This window comes from Seriola aureovittata, chromosome 6 (assembly GCF_021018895.1).
Source record: "Seriola aureovittata isolate HTS-2021-v1 ecotype China chromosome 6, ASM2101889v1, whole genome shotgun sequence".
Classification (NCBI taxonomy): Eukaryota; Metazoa; Chordata; class Actinopteri; order Carangiformes; family Carangidae; genus Seriola; species Seriola aureovittata.
Window position 1 is genome coordinate 25,985,822 of NC_079369.1, and position 23,117 is coordinate 26,008,938.

Consider the following 23,117-nt stretch of genomic DNA (forward strand, 5'->3'; position numbering starts at 1 on the left):
GCACGGTAAAGACCACCACCTCTCCATCTCTCACAGTCCTCGGCCAAGCCCGGCACCGCGGACAGTTTGTTTTTGTTATCCTCTGGAGCCGTTTGGGAGGAAATTATGAGCAAAATAATACAAATAATACAAGATGATGCGTTTTTCATTGCTTGACCGCGATGCGTTTGGGTAATATCTGCAGCAGATATCATGCAGGCCTGTGTGAATGTTTTGAGCGTCATGGTTTCAATTGCAAGCTGGACCTTTTGCACATATTGTGGTGGTTTACTCGTGTCAGGAAAATGTATGATCTGCGGCACGTCGGCCTGAAATCACAGCTTCAGACATATAGAGGGGGAAAAAGCTCGTTTTTAACTTGTGGCGTGTGGCGCTGTTGATTGGGATGTCTGGGGGAGGTTTGATAGATGGCTTAATTGCGTGTCGTCCGAACTTGGAGAGAGGGAGTGGGAGGGGAAGAGAGGACACAAGGAGAGGGGAGCGTAGTGGGTGTTTAACGCTGCTGAGAACTGCAAGTGGACTCGGGCCAGATTTGGCAAGAGAGGGGGGGGGGGGCTCTGTTCGTCACTGATTTCAGAGAGATTTGCAGGCGCAGAGTGCGGATGAGGAGAAGGGGGGGGGCTCTCTCAGAGGGAAGAAAGATTTGTGAAATGATAGGTGGTCGCGCTTTGTTTGGCTGGACTGTTGCGCGCAATAAGTCGCGGGGTTTTCGCGTTTCCTCCACTTGAGAGATTGTTCAGGCGATCGATGGCCACCCGGCGCACCACACAGCACCACTTACCGCCGCTCTGATACCCGGTGGAGCTCCCGTGGCGAGCTGAAGCCCTGGACACTCAGTCTCCAGTGAATAACCAGCTCCCCCCACTCTCTCTTCCTCTTCCTCTCTCTGTCAGTGCGTACCCGCCGTGCGTTTCTTCATGCGTCAAGGGAGCACCGTGCGTAACGGGAGAGTCGTGCGTAACTGGAGACAGATTGAAATCTGTCTCCAGTCCATTTTGCGCTGGGATTGTGAGGACCACTGGCGGTGTAACGCTCACTTACAGGGACACTGATCCACTGGGTCGACATATTTCTCTTCTCAGACATCTCGCAGCTCGGCTTTTCTCCCTCCCTCTCTCCTCTCTACGCCAGTCGTACGTCAGACATGACGACCGAGACCCCTCAGCAGCAGCTGGACCCTCCGCCTCCTCTGAGATCCAGCCCGGCGTCCGGCGTCCTGCACCCCGCCATGCTGAGCCCACAAGCCGCCACAGAAAGTTCGTCCACCGCCGTCAAAGGAAAAAAGACGAGCTCCGGTTTAAGGCGACCGGAAAAGCCGCCGTACTCCTACATTGCTCTCATCGTTATGGCCATTCAGAGCTCCCCCACCAAACGACTGACACTCAGTGAGATCTACCAGTTTCTCCAGGCTCGCTTCCCTTTCTTCAGGGGCTCATATCAGGGCTGGAAGAACTCAGTGCGACATAATCTTTCGCTCAACGAGTGCTTCATCAAGCTGCCCAAAGGGCTGGGCAGGCCGGGGAAAGGCCACTACTGGACCATCGACCCGGGCAGCGAGTTCATGTTCGAGGAGGGCTCATTTCGTCGCAGACCCAGAGGCTTCAGAAGAAAATGTCAAGCCCTGAAGCCCATGTACCGGATGATGAACGGGATAGGCTTCGGCACATCCATTCTCCCGCAGAGTTTTGATTTCCAGGCTCCATCAGCGACCCTCGCCTGTCACAGCAACAGCTACAACTTGGACATGATGAGCAATTCAATGGCCGGGGGGTACGAGGGGCTCAGCGGCGGCCACCACGTACCCCACATGTCCCCGAGCCCCGGCTCCACGTACATGGCGAGCTGTCCCGTGCCGCCTAACGGGGAATACGGACCGGACAGCAGCAGCAGCCCCGTACCGTCCTCTCCAGCCATGGCCAGCGCGCTGGACGGCCACTCCCCGTACGCCAGTACATCCGCACACTGGGCGTCCTCCGGCGGGTCCCCATACATCAAGCAGCAGCCTCTAGCCTCCAGCAGCCCCGCATCCTCCGGTTTACACTCCGGCATGTCGCCTTACTCCCTGGAGCAGAGTTATCTTCACCAGAACGGCAGGGACAGCCACTCCACCGACATATCAGGTACCACACACCCGTCCACCGCTCACGATGAACCACATGTGATACACCTGAGAGTACAAATAAAAAAATGAATAAATAAAAACACATGATAATAACCATCAGAGTGTGTCCACCTTCAGACAGGCCTAAAGTGCAGGATCCAAATCATTGATTTCAATCTGCAGCTCAGGCCTGCGACGATAATCAGATGTTTGAAAATCTGAAAATCAAATTATGAATCTTATATTTCACTACTAATAACTCATATTTAAAATTAGGATTGCAATACTTATTTGCAATAGTAAATCATGACAAAATAGAGTTTATAAATTCCTGCTTGGCGACTTGCAAAAGTACATTTTAAATTTGATGCTAATAACTTCAATTATATATTTCCCCCTCTTTAAAAGTTCAGTAACCTGAACATTTGTGGGTTAGAAAATAATTTAATGGCTGATTAATTAATTCTGTTTAATGCTGAAATTGCATTGAATGTTTATTGGATTATAAAGGCCACCCAAGACCATGCACAGCTAAGGTTATCCAGGAAAACAGCTTTAGTTTTAAAATGATTTTTAAGCCAAGCAACTGTAGGAGCTGCTATAAGTAATATGTGACCATGCAATGCCCTGGTTGCAGGATTCCAAAACTCACATTTGGATCTGGATTTTTTTGTTGTTGTTGTTGTTTTGCCAAATGAACAGATTAAGAGAAAACAGCTATTGTGTGATCGCGTTCTTAATTCACCTCCCGGTTCACGCTCATTTACTTTATCACAACACACTGAGGCTTTACTAAAGTCTGGGGATTTCACCGAGGCGAGCAAACCCATGCTGGAGCCCAATGGGTCCCAGAGGTTAACTAAACAAAGACTGCGCAGGTCGGACCACACCGGCGGAGGATTTCAACCTCAACCGCTGCGTATCCGCAGGAGACTGAAGGCCTTGTTAAACTTTACGCAGCGTCTTAATTGAGCCTGTACGGAGGATAAACGCGGCGCTGGACTGTTACAGCGCAGGGTCGGTGCAGGAACACGACTGTCAGTCAGTCAGTCTGTCTGTCTGTCTGTGAGAACGGGCTCAGGGCAGCGAGCTGTGGCCCGGAGGAGGATAAAGCCTGCTGTCTTCCCCTGAAAAACACAGTCACATCTGGAGTCCTTATGACCTTGACGAAGCCGCAGCCTCCACATTTATTTTTCTGTTTCTGGAAAGAGAGGCTCACTCACTGACACAAAATGACGCACACTCAGTGTGATTTAATCCTCTAACAATGGAAAAATAACTCATATACAAATGATTAATATTCAGGATATATTCATCTGTAAAAATAAAAGCATTTAAATGGTTTTAAAAACAGCTAAAGGAAGGTGCTCTGTCTTTTAAAATACAAATTAACGGGGGAAATATTGCGCTGTCACCTAGTGGGAGGTTTATAGAAGCAAATAATAACTATTATTATTCAAAATAAAAAAAAAACGTATTTCTTCTCTTATGTAAAGAAATACCAGATTTCAACTGTAAATAAATCCGTAAAGGTGTGAGGCAGTTAAAGGATCTTTATAGTTTTATAAATAATTATAAATTTATCAAAACAAGGCCTGATTTTAAAACTTACATGACAGTATTATAATGGATTGCCTTATATTTCTTATTCACCAAGCCAAAGATTGTGATAATGAGCGGAAGTGAAATCAGGTTATGAACAAATAAGGCTATTTTATATTTTATTTTGAAAATATTTTACGTGTAAAAACATTCATTTCTGGTCAAAACAAACCTCCTGCGTTGTTTTTGTGCGGAATAATAAATAAAAACTCAGTTTAAGGTTCTAAAAAAATATACTGGACGAATGATAAAGTGTGATGAGTGTTAATGTCTCTGTCTCTGTTCTCCTGCAGTGGGGATTCCGCGTTATCAGAGCCACTCCTCGGTGTGCGACAGGAAAGATTTTGTGTTGAACTTTAACGGCATCTCCTCCTTCCACCCCTCGGCTGGCGGATCCTACTATCACCATCACCACCATCACCATCCCCAGAGCGTGTGTCAGGACATCAAACCCTGCGTGATGTGAGCTCTGATCTCACTGTGGACTTCAAACTCGACGACGGCCACAGTGAGACTGCAGGTCCGTCACATCACATCAGAACAAAGAAATTTTTTTATTTTTCCTTCTTTTATTTTTAATCTTTTTTAATTTCGGAGGATTCATACCAGGATGTATTTGTGTTTGCCTCCTCCATGCAGCCAAAGTTTTTTTTTTGTTGTTTTTTTTTTTTTTTGGACTTGAGAAAACTATGCATTGAAGGAAATGAATGAAGAAAACCCCCCCCCCCACACACACACACACACACACACACGCACACACACACACACACCCCAGAGGCCTTTTAAAGAAACCACTTTGCCTATATGAACCCTGAAGCGTTTTCCTCCTTCAAAATAAGTTTCAGAAACACGACTTTTAATGTGTTTGCTCTTGTAACACGTGCAGACAAATTGTATCCTATGTAACTATGTTCTATCCTATTAGAGTAACTACACACACGACGCTTTAGGCTAACATGAACTGCCGACAAACCTTGCACTTATTGTATAATCCTTTACTTTTTTTTTTTGTCTTGTAAAAGGTTTCAATAAAGCTGATATATATTTTAGGCTACAGTCAGACTTCTGTCCTTTCATGCAACTTCATACCTGTTTTTGTGGGAAACTTGTTTCATTGGCAGTGGAAGGAGGTGATGCTCAGCTTTGAATACAGCAGAAACACATGTTACAGTTACATTTTCATTAGTGCTATCGGGCTGTTTACACATTTCCACTACGGTCAGCAGAGGTGGAAAACAACTGCACATTTACTCATTTGGGGGAAACGTGTGCTTTATTTGCCTTTTTCCATTTTCTGCTACTTTATACTTGAACTCTGCTGCATTTGTCCAACAGCTGGAGTTTATTTGCATATTAAGATTTAATATACAAAACCTATAATCAGTTTGTACTTTTAAAGCATGATTATAGTAGGCTATAGTATATTAAAATACCCAACAGTTTATAGACTCATTCAACTTACTCACTCGCAACACTGCAACATTGCATCAGTAATTATAATGAAATAATATATAACAGTGTAACACTGACAGGGGCCATCCTGTTGCATAATGAACACTTTCATTTTTTAAGTACATTTTGTTGTTAATACTTCTGCACTTTTCCTTACGTGAGACTTTTACTTGTTATGGAGTACTTGTAAATTGCATTATTACTACTTCTACTTTAGTAAAGGATCTGAATAATTATTCTTCTGCCACTGATGATCGGGTTTTGAATTAGTATTATTCTCTAGAATTAATCACATTCCTTAACAAAGGCACATTTACAGTATGACAACCGAGTGTGCAGTTTATGGCTTCCTCCAAAACGGTTGCTGTGGATCTTATTTTACAGTTGAAGAAACATTTTATCTTCCAAGTCTATAGTCTATATAATTTCTGTGGTTTTTTGTTTTAGTATGCAGTTGTGATTATAATGGGGCTGTTGCAGTGATGCAAGACGTATATAGATCCTTTGCTTAAGTAAAACAGCAATACAACTATAGTCAAATGTTTTGAAGCCAAATAAAGATACACAAGTATCATCAGGAAATTGAACTTAAAGGATAAAAAATTAAAGCAAAGCCCTGTTAGTCTTATATTATGATATACTGTAAATCATATAACTAGATTGTCATTAATGATTGATTAACATGTAAAACAGCATTTTAATGTTTATATCATTGAAGTGGAGTTTAATCTAAGGATTAAGATTTGTATTTTATAAGATGCTCTTGTTTTTTTTATGAGAAATTTCAATCTGCAAAGTAACACAAGTAGTGGAGAAAAAAGCACAATATAGCGTAGAAGTATAAAGTAACAAAACACAGAAATTTTCAAGTAAACTTTTGTTTATGTTCTCAGTTACTTTCCACAACTGTGGCGTTTCAGGCTTATGAAGAAACAGGATTACTGCCGCACATGTTTTTTTCTTTTTGGTCGGTGGCACAAACAAAGCAGTGCACAAAGCTCAGAACCACACAGGCCGATCACTGAAGCACTTCCTTTGAACGTCCTATGAGAGGTTGATGACAGTGTAAAAGGATTTTGTAATAAGGAGGTCATGTAATATATCACATGTTTCTGAGTTTGAGCATTTCCACGTTTAGCATGTTCTGCAGCCGCGTCAGGCCTGTCTAACACAGCTGAAAGTCTTTTGCATCCCGAGGCTGCTCCTTTCCATGTGGACATCCAGGACTGCCAGCATTTGAAGACGCCGTATAAACAAATGAAACGACAGGGCCTGCGTCTGTGGAAATGCAACAACGAGGTATTTTTAGAGTGTGGTAAACAGATCGGACTCCGAGAGAGAGAGCTGCCTCATCACACAAACAGAAAGCAGACTTGGGCGGCTGCACTTGCGCTGCTGCCCCAGTTTTTGTCTACATGGCGTTTGGTCGTGAATCAAATGCAGCATCACTCATGAATAACACGTATGCAGATAGGACTTGGCAGCAGCGTCTCCTTATCAGGCCACTTACATCATCAGAGTTTCTTTAAATGCTCTGTGGAGTTACTATTTCTGGTTTAAACGCTCACTGACATGTTTAATATCTGTTACCTCAGTATTTATTTGTACTTTGAACCACACAATAGATTTGAAAGCTTTTCTGTGGAGCTTTAAGAGCATTAGAAACACGTTAAAGTTTTCACATGTGAACTATACAAAAAGCCATATGTTCAACGACACTTCACATGTGATATATTCTCATGTTGTGATGCAGAGAAAAAAGAAAAGACGTGGCAGCAAATCGTACCACAGATCTCCACACAACATCATTTGTTGTGCACTGCTTGTAAGCAAGCTTCAGATCCAGGATCAGTGTCAGGAAAACACAGTGGGCGAGGGACTGACTGAATCATGCTGGTCTCACTGAAGTGGCCTCCCTCTGGTGCTTTGAACACTTTGGGGGCACAACAAATGTCATATGGGACTGGTAATGGAGAGTGAGGGAAGAAGTGCATCAGCAGTCACATGTCAAACAGAAGAATATCTTTGACTAGACAACAAAGTCCTTTTTTAATTTCCCTCCATGATGAAAAGTCACACAAACTGGCCCTGAAGCAGCTGGATTTTCCATGACAGGACTTCTGAGAGGTAATGAACGTTCAATATAGTGGAGTACTGCGCCATCTAGCGGCAGGTACACCCGATGCAGAAACTAGGTTTACACCCACAGTACTTTGAGAAATAAAAACTGAAATTACTAACAGTTGCTTTCTACCACAATGAGCTGATTTGGCCGACTCTCATAATTTACATGTGTTACAAATCTGAGTAAAACACACATGTATGTATTTCATGATTAAAACTGAAGCAGTTTTCTAATAAGGCCAGTTTAAACTCATAGTTGAGTTAAGCAGATGAACTATGTCCTATGTAAACACAACATTTTTGCTACTCACTCTGGCTATTTGTATTCAGGGAATTTTAGAATGAAACTGTAAAAGAAAACTATAACAGACAAAAAAAAAAGCGAAGATTTAGTGTCAAAGTATTTTAACGCCGTTATGCACAAATACAAAGTTTGGACTGAAATCAGAGGAATCAGCATCTGAGGAACATAAACACCAAACACTCTCCAAGAGCTTTGGAGGAAATGCAGCGATCGTTTTTTAGCCAGTTAGTTTGGTCGACTTCTTTTTTTATTATTATTGGGTGGATTGCAATGAAATGTAGCACAGACATTCATGGTTGCCAGATGATGAATCTCAGCAACTTTGGTGATCCCAACTCTTGCTGTTTCGTGCTAAGTGCTAATTAGCAAATGTTAGAATGCTAAAACACTAGACTAAGACAGAGGCCATAAATATTCCCTGCTGAACCCCAGGCTGTAGCATGCTAATGTTAGCATTTAACTCAAAGCACCACTGTGCCTCACAGTAGAGTCATTGAGCTGTTAGCATGGCTAAATACTTGTTATCTTATTATGTTTCAATGTCATAGACCAATGTGTTGGATGGGCTGACTGAACTAACTAAAGAACGAACTAACTATAAAAGAAAAACTCAGACATTTTCTAATTTTGCCTTATTTTTGAGCCTAAATATTCCCCTATCTTCCGCTGTCTGTGCTAAGTAATGTGAACAAAATCACAGGATGATACTGTTGATATTTATATTCTCAAATCAAAAAATGTCAGGGACCCTGAGTGGACTCTGGTCTGTAGTCTACATGGCCCACTGCTTTTTATACATATTACTATTCAATAAACTATTCAAACAGATCAAATATGTGACCTTTCACTGGTTAGTAACTAGTCTATGGCAACACCGGCAGCCCTGTGAAGTTTAATGTTCATTACACATGATCAAAACATGAAGAGTCAATTTTAAAGATGCAAAGTTGTGAGTGGCACCTCAGGAAAAAAAAAGACAAAAAAACATGTTGCCTAAAGCAAAGGGTTCATTGCATCTCAGCCTCAGCTCCATCAGACCGGGTTTCACGTGCTTCAAGCTAAATGCTGATGTCGGCACATAACATGGCTAGGAAAAACTATTTAGCTTATAGCATGTTAGTATATTAGCATGCCAAAGATAATGTGCTCACAGTTAGATTCAGTAAACATGCTAATGTGGTAACAGATTTAGCATGCATCCTTTAGCATGCTTTCATGCCATCAATTTCTGTAACAAATAACAATTAAGCGGCGCCTGACACATTACCATCCCTTCAAAAACCCTGCTAGAAACAGGTCCAATAAAGTGAGTGATCACAGTGTGACATTTACTGTGGGTTATGATCCTTCAGAGGCAGATGTCAATCAAGCTTATGACCTGACCATGCTGAGGGAGGTCTGAGAAAGCGAGCAGGCTGTGGTGATGTTGTACATGGGTACTTGTGTCGCTGTTCTCCTCTGCTTCGTTTGAAGAACTGCTGGAAACGATCGGGGTCCATCTGTTCCCCGTCTGCTCTCCCTCCCTCAGAGGTGGGCCAGAGAGTTAAAGACTCCTCCCAAGCAGAATATGAAGCCGTTTTTATTCTTCAGCATCCGTCTCAGCTCAGACAGTTTTGGACATCATTCTGCTCTCACTCCTTATCTTCTCGCAGAGTCGTCCTCCATCTGGTTAGATGTCTGTGAGGAACTGGTCCAGAGCCTTCAGAACCTCCTGACAGACATTTGGTGTCCTTTTCCATAGCTCCTTGTTCAAGGTCTAAAAGTTCTAAGCTTGCTAAACAAAATCTTGACAAGAGACAGATGTAAGAAGACCTGGTCCAGGTTTTACTCAGCAGATTTATAGACAATCCTCTGGAGCTGGGCTTCAGAACTACCGTCTTCTGCAGACTCATTAGCTTGGGCGCACTTCCTGTGTATCTGGGCGTAGCATGGTCACTGGGATGGATGCTCTGCTAGCTACATGTATGCGTATAGTATAAATATATACTATATATACTATATGCATACATGCAGTATGGTAGTATATCTATATGCATATAGACTGAATTATTGAACTTTAACATCATATGAATATGTAGCCTAGAAACTAACTAACTATTAAATAGGGTAAGTGTTAGAAGAATCCATGACAAGCAGGACAAATCTGGACAAGTGCACCACTCAGGTACCTTTCCAATGCATTTTAGATAGATAGATAGATAGATAGATAGATAGATAGATAGATAGATAGATAGATAGATAGATAGATAGATAGATAGATAGATAGATAGATAGATAGATATAGCTGTCGTTAAATGGCAGCTGGAGTGTAAAGAGCAAAAATATGCGCTCGAAAATTATTACCATTGCAGCGGCAATTCAGGGCCACAAGGACCAGCTGGAGTGTATGCAAGAAGTCTTTGCTTTTCTATGTTATACAGGCACTGAACACAAAATGACTCCACCCAGGAACATTTGTTACTTGTCTTGTTATTTTATAAGATTTACTCATTAGCACTATGGTATGTTGTACATGTTGTATGATTTTAATGGCGTGTTCATCAATCAATCAATCACTCAAACTGGGAGGTGAACAGGTGAGAAAAAGCAGTGGTAAATCAGACCTCATCAGACCTTGAGGATGTTGGTGCAGGTTGTCCACTAGGTGGCAGAGTGAACAGCTCACTGCTTGTGTTGTTTAGATGATAAAGTCTGCAAACTATGGAGGCCCATCGGTCCTTAAAGACAATATCTTTCAAAGAATTAAAAACTATCATGTGTCAGGACATGTAAATTAATATGGTGTATTTTTTATTAAATTAGATACTTCTCTTATAATCATCACACATTACTGTTTAGATGTTTTTCATATGGTAAATGGCAACATAAGGAAAGGCCCACCAACATGAAGGGTATCAACTTCTACTAGCAGACTGCGAATACATTTAGGGATGATGTCTGTTATTTACTATCTTGAGGATTTTTATGATGTTGCATCTTCTCTGATTCGACTATGAAAAATGTGACTTCCATGTTACAAAAGTGTTATATTTTTAGTTTGTTAGTTTTACATTCAGCGTACAGATTATTAGTGTTTAATGACAGTTCTCAGGCAGTTTATTAAACATTAACTGAGGCGAACAGATCTAAATATTCCTCCTGCTCAGTTTGTCTGCTGATCCTGGTTTCATTTGAACTTAGGATGGATGAAACTGTTTGCGTGTCATCATGTGAGGAAAATTATGCCATTGCAGCTAAATCAGAAACAGCTCAATCTGAAGTAAATGTTTTCTGCAGTCGTTTCCCATGGCCTTCCAAAGACGCCTTCTATCACTTGGCTGTCTGCTCTTAAATGTCCAGTTTTGGGGTAGAAAAAAAAAAGGGGGGGGGGGGGGGGACTGCCATACTGTGGGGCGCTCTGTGGCCTTGAGAACAGCATTACCCTCTTCAAACCAGTCACAGCCGGAGCACCAAACAGAAGATTAATGTTTTGCACATGGATGATTGGCAGATATTTATTTGAAAACCAATTCCACTGTGGTCTTCGGGTGCACGGCTCTCAGGTCCTGGGATATTTTGGAAATCTGTCTGTGTTTAATTAGGCACTTAATATAAACACTGTCGATGACACAGTGAAGTGCCTACAAAGAATTTCATATGGAATCCCACAGGAGTGAGACTTCACAAGGTCACCAGTAAAAATACAGAATTAAAATGATCATTGATTATCATTATTATTATTTATTTACTTTTTTGTTTGTTTATTTTATATCATTTTATTCCTTTTTTTTGTGTGAGGTTTAGTGAAGCTCGCTCACTCCAGGTTTCCCTCTTTCGCTCTCCTGTTGGTACTGATGATGCTGCATGTGCATCACTATGGCAACAGAGGGCGCTGTGTTACTACTTACTGCCAGTTTGTGTGTAATACAATGACTTACAAGTTTGAAGGATCGGTGGTAACACAGACCAGTGATGATGATGATGATGATGATGATGACGATGATGATGACGATGACGATGATGATGATGATGACGATGATGATGACGATGACGTCTAAAGATGAAAACCATAAATAAAATGAGTTTTACTGTCTTCTTTTGAAGAGTACCTTAATTAAACCTGTCTATCTCTGTGCATGTCTGCAATAAAATGCAACATTTATCCTTTGTTGTTAACAAATGAGAAATTCATAAACATTGTCCAATAATTATAGGAGAGTATATCAGTGTCTTTGATACAGCTCCTTGGAATACGACACCTTTCAGTGATTTAATTAATTAGGAGTTAAATCCCCCAACCTTTAACACAGAGGTTCACCTATGGATATTTGATTGTAATCACCAGAACAACTGGAGATGTCTTAATGGACTGAATATGTTTTTATGCTTTACATCTAAATGAATTGATATTTGCATCTTGAACTGTCAGATAAATGTGGGGAAATGGGACTTTCAGATACTTTAGTCTGCTATCTAAAAATAATGTTTAATAATAATAATGTAATGTAAGTATGATTTAATAGATCTAGTTCTTCTTAGTTTCTAATATTTCTTTCCCATGTCCATCTTAAATAAGGTTGCTGGACTGTGTAAACAACACGGACAACAATGGAAATAAAGTCCAGGACTTTAGCGTTTATATATATATATATTATATATATATATATATATATATATATATATTCTGAGAGAGCAGTGATCTGTCCACAGGCTGTTGATCTGATTGATCTGTGATTGATCAGCTGAAAGTGGTGAAACAGAGTATCAGGAACATAAGCAGAAGCATTAGAAGTGAGTCCCATCACCTCACTGCTGTCTGAGACATTATCACACTGATTTATGAACCTATTTCATCTGGATAATTTAAAACAACATGTTACTTAACTGTAGGATTTCTGAAAGTGATAGAGTAAAATAATATTTCCTGATCCACGTCTGAAATTCAGATGATATGTAGATGAATATATAAAATCACTGCTTCAACTCAAAACGCACATATGGACTCCTTTAATGCGCCCGCCCCGCACTTCTCTGCAGTGACCGCTGGGGGGCAGGAGCGTGTTGTATATTAAGAGCAGAAGTTGTCTTCAGGCCTACATCTCCCTCAGCAGCAATTTCTCTTTAAAACGCGTCCAGTAAAAATAGAAAGAATTTCTCTTCATCCTTACATAATAACAATCAATCATCACTGTAATGTTTCTATAATATTTACACACAAGAGCGTTTAGATTCAGGGATTCTGTTTGTATTTGTTCCATCATTGAGGATGAGGTTGGTTTACACTGATGTCAGCTGACACAGGAAGAGGGATACAGGCTGCAGATATGAACGGGTTTATCTGGGTAATAACAATTACCAGAACTCCTATAGAAAATGTCTTTGCTAATCAATAGAATCAAGTCAAAGCTACTTTAGAAATGTCATACAAACATTAAATAAACCATTTCTCCACCGCCGGAGGAGGCTACCTCTTCAGCTCCTGCAGGTCAGCCAGGGTCCAGGCACCGACACGCAGCAGCAGCAGCAGCAGCAGAGCCTCGGTGACTCCTGCTGTCAGCAGGGGTCACTGGTCAGTCACGGCCGGAGGGACCGGAGGACTCACCGCCTTGGACCTCACAGGTGACAGTCTCCTCCCGCCCCGCAGCCCTGCGGTGGAAACACATGCAAATCAACAGAACAAAGAGCAAAATGAAAACACACACAAGTGAGACATGAGCTCCTCGCATAGATTATCACGTTCTTATCAGGGGGTTGGTGAGCTTTTTATTTTCTCTCCTTTAATGAAAATCCTGAAGCTGTTTCTCCCTTAAATGTTTTATTAAAAGTGTCTCTCAGGTCATTTTATCAGAACAATATGAGTTAAAGAAGCTGGAATCTGTATCTTCTATTGATTTAGTCCTGTATTGTTTTATTAATTCCACTGGCGGTTGAAGCTTAATACACAATAAACTGCATGTTTTTTTTAAAGGTAAAACACAAAGTTTTTGCACCAAAGTAGCACACAGTCTTTAGTCCATGTTAACTCCTGGATCTGGACTGTTACGCTCTCCAGTTCTGCAAAGAAAGAGGTTTGTGACACAATTTCGTTTTGGGTGTGTTTGTGGAATTTAAGGAATATTCTGGAGAATTTGTTAATCCATAAACTTTAATGATGAGACGGAACTTAAGTATTTTATAAAGTGTATTTAAAAAAAATGTTGTGTGGATGTTGAAACACTGTATATGGAAATTCTATATGATTTCCATGACGCAAACTGTAAATAAATGACATGTTCTGGTTGATATGAGATCAGATACACGAGTTCAAACGGAGCAAATGCACTTCACGCCACACGCCTAATCTTCTTAGATCAGACAGAGTTTTAGTCCCAACATTGTTCTGTTTATTTAAAAACAAATGTGAGGACAAGTTTTAATTAATAAAAACTATTAACTGAATTAATAAAAGGTAAAATATCTTTAGAAATAGAGCGGTAAAGCCCTGGATCACAAATAACCAACAAAAAAATTAGGACAAATATTAAATAGTATTAGATGATTTATCCCGTTATTTCATCTGAATTTGATAATAAAGTTGATCATAAACTGATGACATCATTTACTCTATCGGCCTCACAATATGGATCAATATAATTTCCTTAATCGTCTCCATCTCTGATGTTTTCAAATGATTATTTCTTCAGGCTGAAAACACACCAGCGTGTTGCTCTTGTTACTTCGCAATCAACAACAACGAAACATAACTTTGTGGAGGACTGTGGGGAATTTTGATGGCTCTGTTAACACCCCGGTCAGTGTGTGTGTGTGTGTGTGTGTGTGTGTGTGTGTGTGTGTGTGTGTGTGTGTGTGTGTGTGTGTGAGAAAAGCATTTGGAGGTCTTCAAATTAAAAAAATGCCACCTCCTCGGGTCTCAGCAGCCGCGCTCGCACCCGGGGAACCTTTTTCTCACCCAGCTCGACCAAATGATCTTCATTTAACCTTTAATTAGTTTCCACACACCGCCCACCGGCGCTGTCGGGGAGCAGGAGGCAGGCATCCAACACACTCTTTCATGTCCGTGTGTTTATTCAGAGGCTAAAACCCGCAGCTGATGAGAGTTTCTCACAGACTGAGACCTGATCAGTGTTCCAATCATCCTGCGTTCCTTATTGGTAAAACATTGACTCTAACTACAGGTTTAGTCACTTGGTAATATTTTAAGAATAGAAATGTGAAGCTTTAATTTCAGGCCTGCGGTTGATATGACAGATATCACAGAATGTGCTTGTGAATGTCTCTTTTTGGTGCTGTTTGTTTGTGTGGATTATTTCCACCTTTTACGCACAGCTTTAATGTTCCAGAGATGGAGGGGAGGGAGCCGCAGTTTGTTCAGATACTCTGGGGCTAACAACCCAACAATAAACTCACTTTCTCGTTTTCAAAATAAATTAATTTGAGTTATTTCACAGCTCCCAGTGTGATGGATTATAAATCATTTCATAAAAACTCAATGTCTCGCAATTTGGGTCATTAAGTGAATTTTTCAGCAATATGGGCACACCCTTAACAGCGTTTTAATAACTCCATGTTTGAGCCGCATGAGGAGAGAGGAGGAGGAGGAGGAGAGGGGGGTGGGGGGGTGTAGTAACTTTTATCGCCATGCAGCTTTTCCACAGGTTCATTTCGTCCTCCAATTGGATGATGGAGCACACATTCGGGGAGGAGCAGCGCGAGCAGCCAAAAGGGAGGAAAAAATGTGAAGGGTAAAAAATAGTTCCTTGCTGTGTAGACTCGTGCTCCTCCAGCTTCACTTTTAGCCTTCTCAGTTTCCCAAATGTTCACTGCGGCAGTGTGTGCTCTCTCCGGTTCACCGTGGCGAGCTGTGGCTTGAAAGAGGACGTCCAGACCGTCACGACACAAGAGAGAACTTTAACAGAATCGGAACACCCGCACGAGCCGTGAGAGTTTCTGGGGGGAAGCAGTTTGGGGAGGTTTTACGCATTGCGCAGGATGCAGGCGCGCTACTCCGTCTCCAGCCCCAACTCTTTAGGAGTTGTACCGTACATCAGCAGCGACCAGAGCTACTACCGGGCCGGTGGGGGCTACACCGGGATGCCTGCGCCTATGAGCATGTACTCCCACGCGGCCCACGACCAGTACCCGGCCAGCATGGCCCGGGCGTACGGACCGTACACCCCTCAGCACCAGCCGAAGGACATGGTCAAACCTCCGTACAGCTACATCGCTCTCATCACCATGGCGATCCAGAATTCACCAGAGAAGAAGATCACCCTGAACGGGATTTATCAGTTTATCATGGAGAGGTTCCCCTTCTACCGGGACAACAAGCAGGGCTGGCAGAACAGCATACGGCACAATCTGTCCCTCAACGAGTGCTTTGTCAAAGTGCCCCGGGACGATAAGAAGCCCGGTAAGGGCAGCTACTGGACCCTGGACCCGGACTCATACAACATGTTTGAGAACGGCAGCTTCCTGCGGCGCCGGAGAAGGTTCAAAAAGAAAGACGTGCAGAAGGAAAAGGACGAGCGGGACAGGCAGGGCAAGGACCCTTCCTCCCGAACCCCGGGCCGGGAGCAGGACCCGCCGGTGCAGGGCTCTCAGCCGGTGCGGATCCAGGATATAAAGACTGAGAACGGGACCTCCACGCCGCCGCAGGCCGCGTCCCCGACCCTGAGCGCCGTGCCCAAGATCGAAAGCCCCGACAGCAGCAGCAGCATGTCAACAGGCAGTCCGCACAGCGTGCCCTCCACCCGGTCACTCAGCATGGACGGACCCGAGCACCACCACCACGGCCAGGCCCCGGCGCAGGGCTTCAGCGTGGATAACATAATGACTTCCCTGCGGGGATCTCCGCAGGCCGAGCTCTCCCCGCCTCTCATCGCCTCCTCTCGGACAGGTATCACCCCGTCACTGTCGCTCAACTATTCCCCCAACCAGACATCCGCCTACAACTCGACGACCTGCAACCAGAACGTCATCTCCACAAACTCCAACGCGACCTATCACTGCAACATGCAAGCCATGAGCCTGTACGCAGGGGACAGGTCCTCCGGCGGCCACCTGGCGCCGTCCACCACGGTGGAGGAGGCTCTGCCCGACTATTGCATCACCACGACCACCGCGTCCCCGCTCGGGCATAGCAACCTGAGCCAGGCGGGCCAGGACGGCCACCACTCGCACCAGGGCCGGCTCGCGTCCTGGTACGGGGACCTGAGCCACCTGAGCCCGGGTTACCCGGCGCAGCAGCAGAACTTCCACTCTGTGCGGGAGATGTTCGAGTCCCAGCGGATTGGGCTGAACGGCTCCCCGGTCAACGGGAATAATAGCTGTCAGATGGCCTTCCCGTCCGGCCAGTCCATCTACCGCACCTCAGGAGCTTTTGTTTATGACTGCAGCAAGTTCTGAAAGCCAACACGTGCCTTTTAAATTAATAACTCTAATATATATTTTCTATATTTTTTTGTACCTTTGGTCTTTTATTCACACTCCGAATGGACATGAGAGATTCAGAGATTTGTTGTCGAGGCGTGTGTAACACCAAAAACACGTAAGTTTCCTTCCCTCTCACTTTGAGAATTGTTTATATAAAATACCAGCTTTTATGACTACAGACTGTAAATTATAGCCTAATATAGTAATTTATTTTTTAGGGAAAGGGAGTGGTTGGATGTTGAGGACCAAACACTTAAACGTTTTTTCCAGTTTTCTTATTTGCTGCCTTGATTTGTCCCAGTTCTTGTATAGAAATAGAGGGGAACCTTTTGTAGCCTATACTGACTTATTTTATTCATTTTGTCTTATTTGTTCAAAAAACTATTTTGAAGGCATTACATTTTGTTTGTTTAATAAAGTGCCGTCTATTTGATTTTAATTGGAGTGATTTATTAGCACAGGTAATGCTAAAAGAAGGGAGCAGTGTGAAACTGAGAGGTAGACAATGAAGAATAATGGGATAGAGTTGAAAATATGTTTATATTCAGACTATTTGAAATTTATTTCTAATTGTTAAATGCTCTGAAAATTAAAAGGACATTGAAAAAATATACATTTTCAAAAATACACCTGGAGTGTGTAGTTTTAGTGGCGTTAAACATATACATCTTTTATTCCTCATAATTTGGATTTTTCAGCTTGTAAAAGAAGAAACCTGCATAACACAACAATGAAAGACTCACATGACAATCTGTTTCAAGAAGGAATATTCTATATAAAGCTCTCAGGGTGTTTGCGCCCTGCTTTGCGCTGCACAGGCGCAGTTTGACTGCGCAGCCGAGGTGTGAGAGGTGAAACACATTAATGTTCTTTTTTTTTTCTTTTTTTTTCAACTTTCAGTAGAAAAGCTTGAGACTGGGCCGCTGGTTGTATATTTTCAGTACTGGGGTGTAAATGCAGGCAGTAAATAAATACACGTGTGGCGGCCCTGCAGCAGCAGCAGCAGCAGTGCGGTTTGAACTCACTAAAGGCCCTTGTCAGCAAAACAAATCAGTCATTACAAACCGAGCAGGCTTCCGTCTGACTGCTGTTTGTGAATGATGGGAGGTTTTTGGATGTAGCAAAAAAAAAAAAGAAAGAAGAAGAAGCTGCAGCTGCATGTGTTGTGGAGGTCTTCAGACTCTGGAGGGCCTGTTGATGCTTGATGAGGACGGTGTGATGGAGCTGATCTGTGACAGAGGGATTCACTGCAGCCTGCTTTGCATTCTGCTGTCCTGCAGGCAGCACTGGCCTGTAATGGCTGATTGAAATATTGCTGCTGTCAGATGTTTATTTATTTCACTACTTCCTTGATGACGTGAGGCACCCCCCCCCCACCACCACCACCACCACCACCGCCACCACCACCTTCAGCCCTCCCCCCAAAAGGCCCAGTTTCTTATAAAAAGTCAAAAGTCTTTTTTAGACTTTTTTTATTCTTTGCTATTTAGCAGTTAAATCCACATGCCCAGATATCATTATTAAAATTGTACTATTACTTAATATTAATAATTGAATTTAAAAACGAAAGTATCATCATGAGTAATGTAATAGTCTGAACTCTTTGCCCACGTAGAGGTAAGACGTGACGCGGATTTTTTTTTTTTTTTTTTGGAAGAGATTATTTTTAAAATGATTCTGGCAAAGACATAAATAGCTAGTTATAATAATTATAATAATTATAATTATAGGGAAATAACCAGATTTGAAAAAAAATGTATTTACTTGAGCTTTTGAATGACCTTGGCCCTGTAACCTGCGCTCTGATCCAGCTGCCTGCGGGCGCTGAGAGACCTGATGAGACACATTCAGTCTCTATAACAGACAATGTAACACTTCTGGACCCGGAGCAGTGTGTGTGTGTGTGTGTGTGTGTGTGTGTGTGTGTGTGTGCGTGCAGGTGTGTGTGTGTGCAGGTGTGTGTGTGAATAGGTGGCTTAAACATGTCTGTCAGTTTTAGGCCTGTGTGGATGAGATTTTAATGAGTCAGTGAAACTACAAATTCCAGCGCGCAAACGCTCTCTAGAGCCGCCAGTCAGTCAGATGAGTCAAGCCCATTATAAAGATAACGTAAACAATGCGCTGCTGGCTCAACTGCTGCACCTTCCACTGGGGGTTTAATCTGAGGTTCAACTGCAAAAGGGCCTTTAAAACGCAAGACAACAGCTCGAGCGCAGAAATCTGCCTCACAGTAATATATTTAAAAGAGAAAATCTAGATTATTGCCTCTAAACAGACGTCTCTGTGATTGATGCTGCTCTCAAGAGTCAGGAAGGAAATTTCTCTCAGGGGCTGCGAATCATTTTTCATCATAAGGACAAGACAGGAGGAGGTGATGGAGGTTAATGGAGAGGATGTCAACAATGCACTTTAGGAAAGGACGGCGAGGAGGCTGCAGTGAAAGCCTGTCACTAACTTATTTGAAGCACCTTCAGCGCAGGGCCTGTGCATGGACCGGTGCATTGTTGTGGCGGTTTATAGGCCTGCAGCGTCCCGGGGAAAAGACTCCCCGAGGAGGAGGAGGTGGAGGAGGTGGAGGAGGTGGAGGAGAGGAGGGCCCGTCACTGGAAACGCTGCCATTAAGCTTTATACGCTCACAAAAGCGCATTCAAGAGGCCTCATTTAACGATTATTAGGTTATTGTTGCCACGTGGTGTTTGAGGTTATTTTAATGTCTAATTCAGTATCAATAATAATTACCATCAATGTAAAAATAAACGGGGCCTCGAGGCCTCACACTTGTAGGTTAAAGGTGTTTCTTTACGGCGCCATGTTGGCGAATTCAGCGCAATGTTGACACGATGTTGAGCATTAAAGACGACCAGGAGTGTCGTATATCACTGCACAGCTGTAAGCTCAGGCTGTGTGTATGAAGTGACTGATACCGGAGCACTTAGAGGAGAAACATCAGGTCAGAGCCCCTGAAAACATTTAGGAGAGTCTGGAGGGTTTTTTTGTTACAGTGAGGAGGATCTATTTTCTTACACAGACGCTGTTTTTGATACTTTTAGATGCTTTATTTGTTTTGTAAGAAAAACAAGACTGAGTCAATTGGAGTTAAATTACAGCGGGATTATAGTATTGTTTTATCTGTGATATTTTATTTCTTTGAAGCCAAATCTAAATATTCAAAGTTCACACACTGATCACGGAAATGAATTTGTCCAAATCAGGACGAGAATCGAAAAACAATAGCCTGAATAAAATATTTCCTCTAAGATCCTATAAAGATTAATTAAATGAATAGAAATGTATATTACATATTATAACCAGTATAAAAGGCCAGTCATACATTATATTCACAGAATATCACATTTCCCACTAAAGGCGTTAAAGTTCAGATGCAGCAATCTGCTGCTTATAACAAACACAGAGCAGACTGTAAGAGTGTCACCTTCACCTCACTCACTGTTCGCCTCCTGTCTGAAGTGTGTGTGTGTGTGTGTGTGTTGTGTCTCAGGGGGAGCAGAGCTAATCCTTTCATGCAGAAGCGATGATTGAGATCGCACCGTCCTGTCTTTAGTCCTGCTGCAGGATCTGGCACCGACACACACTTTACTCTCATGTGTTGGCGTTTGAGTCTCGATGCCCTGAAAACATGCACCAAGTCCCGCTGAGCTAAACCCTTCATCTAGTTCACATACCAAACCAGTTAAAGCCGCCAGATGAGCTGAAATCCGCCATTTAGCGCCAGTGGGATGAAATACAAATATTTAATGTCTATGTATTAATTAATTAATTAATTTGTATTTAATTTTAAAGAAAACTTTACTTTTACGCCTCAAATCTGTCTGATTATATTTTCTAAAATCCCACTACCTGAATTATATTATTATTATTATTATTAATAGTAGTAGTAGTAGTAGTAGTATCATCATTGGTATTGTTATTATTATTATTATTATTATTATTCACTTTGTGACCTCACCACATGACTTTATTAATTTGCTGTGAGGTTTTATTTTGAAATTTGCGAGAACAATGAATAACGTCACAACTGTTAGATGGGAACTATTTCCTTGCGCCCCAGTAATTTCCCACTAAATGAACTAATATCAGGCGTCATCTGAAATAAAGACAAATTAATATTCTGTTATTTTATTTAGTGATTGAGGCCAATCACATGATGAAATGTTATTGATTACCTTTCAATCATATCTATATATGCTTAAAGGTTTGTTGAGGGCGCAGCCTCCTCCTCCTCTCTCCTGCAAACTGACTCTCAGACATGATTTTACTCCTCCACATGCCGCTCACTGTCTATTAGATGTGACAGAAAAACTCTGCAGGCTAATATCCGTATCTTTACAGGGACTTACGGAATGTGCGGCCACCTCGTGAGTTTAAATTGACCGTTAGAGCCGTTTAATCCCCTTAAAATGTTTATGTAGCTGCACGAAGCGCTTTTTATTCCTTTATGCTGCTCTCCAAATCCACATTTCTTTTCTTTCACTTTTACTTTCTTCGTGTGCCAACAGTAAACCTGATCACAAGCCGGGTCTAATTGTTGTTGAGGGCTATATACGCAGTGCACCTGTGTGTGTGTGTGTGTGTGTGTGTGTGTGTGTTTTTCTGCTCTCAGCGCGGTTTCAGGGGCCCAAAACAACCTCTGAGCCACATCTGGTTCTAATCTGGAGTCCGCACAGACGCAGCGCTGTCCAGGACGATCACACAGAGACTTTTAAACGTCCTCAGTGTTGTCCTCACAAACACACAGAGGCGCTCCCGCCCTCACTGACACCTCCAGGCCTCCGTACAGGCTGAATGTCAAACCCTAAATACATAACACCAGTGGTGGAAAGTAACTAAGTAGGCTATATTTACTCGAGCACAGTTTTGAACTAGATAAGTATTTATATTTTCTCCTACTTTATTCTTTACCTCCAGGCTACATCTCATGTGGGAATACTGTCATTTTATTTATTCCACAGCTTCAGTTCATGTACGGATTAAAATATTATTTCTATAAAATATAAGAAAACTCATAAACTAACAAAGAATAAAGCTTAACACTTAATCATTAATGTATCACTAATAATAATAATAATAATAATAGTAATAGTAATCCAATAATAGCTATAAGAACTCAACACCGACAGGAGACATTCTGCTGCATAATGAATAACTGTATTTTCTATTCTCAGCAGGCTATATTTTGCTGATAGCAGCCCAAAGACTTTTTACCTGTAACACAGTATTTTACATGTTGATATTAAAAAGGAAACTTCACCAAAATGCTGGAAATACATCCACGTGTCACAGACTGTAGGCCCAGGAAACGTCATTAAACATAATAACGAGTATGTGAAGTTTATAATAATCCATTACAATTAGCCAGATATATTAATGAAGCTACTAAAAATATTCATTTAGGAGGAATTTTACTTTTTTTTTTTTTTTTTTTTTTTTTACAAACAAGTGAGAAAAAAATTCATTAGAGAAGAATTTGATCTACGTGAAAAGGTTTAAATGAACTCCGCGTAGCTGTTATTATTAATACTTGATTAATACTTTAATTAAATGTAAAAAAGACCGTACACAAGTGGAGGCTGAATGTAAGAGAAAGAAGACATCCTTAATTAACTTGTATAAGATGAAACGTGTTCCCAGTCTTTAAACACAGCAGCTATCATCAGGACCAGAGCCGGTCCGCGTGCAGGTCTATACGCCCTCCAACTGCTGGAGCCAGACTCTCTCAGACAAGCGGTGTTTGAGAGCGGGACTGTGGGAGTCCGGGCCCCGAGAAACACGCACTTCCTGCCGAATAAAAGGAGCGCAGTGTGCTCGCCCGACAGGAGCTGAGCCAACCGACCTCCACACAACCTGGGCACCCGTGAGACACACACACACACACACACACACACACACACACACAGACACACACACACACAACACACACACACACACACACACACTTAACTATAACATACCTGCATTTAAAACCTGGAGGAAGGTTTTGCTTGCAGCTTTCATCTCTTGTTGCCTTAAAATAAAAACACACACACAAACAGAAACACACACACACAAGCAGAACCATCATCTCAATAACTGTTGTATCCCTCTGTCTTTATCACAGTTTTGTGA

General features: G+C 42.2%; 2 protein-coding genes across 2 annotated transcripts; both read left to right on the top strand.

Annotated features, from left to right (window-relative positions):
- The first annotated feature begins 624 nt into the window (after window positions 1-624).
- LOC130170359 (forkhead box protein F2-like) lies at window positions 625-4,759 on the top strand. The gene is made up of 2 exons (XM_056377553.1): window positions 625-2,120; window positions 3,997-4,759. The coding sequence occupies exons 1-2, from the start codon at window positions 1,145-1,147 to the stop codon at window positions 4,167-4,169; spliced, it is 1,149 nt and encodes a 382-aa protein (XP_056233528.1). The 5' UTR covers window positions 625-1,144; the 3' UTR covers window positions 4,170-4,759.
- Window positions 4,760-15,221: 10,462 nt separating this feature from the next.
- Window positions 15,222-17,433, top strand: LOC130170405 (forkhead box C1-A-like). The gene has a single exon (XM_056377653.1). It carries the CDS (start codon window positions 15,552-15,554, stop codon window positions 16,965-16,967), a length of 1,416 nt encoding a protein of 471 aa, XP_056233628.1. The 5' UTR covers window positions 15,222-15,551; the 3' UTR covers window positions 16,968-17,433.
- The last annotated feature ends 5,684 nt before the right edge of the window (window positions 17,434-23,117 follow it).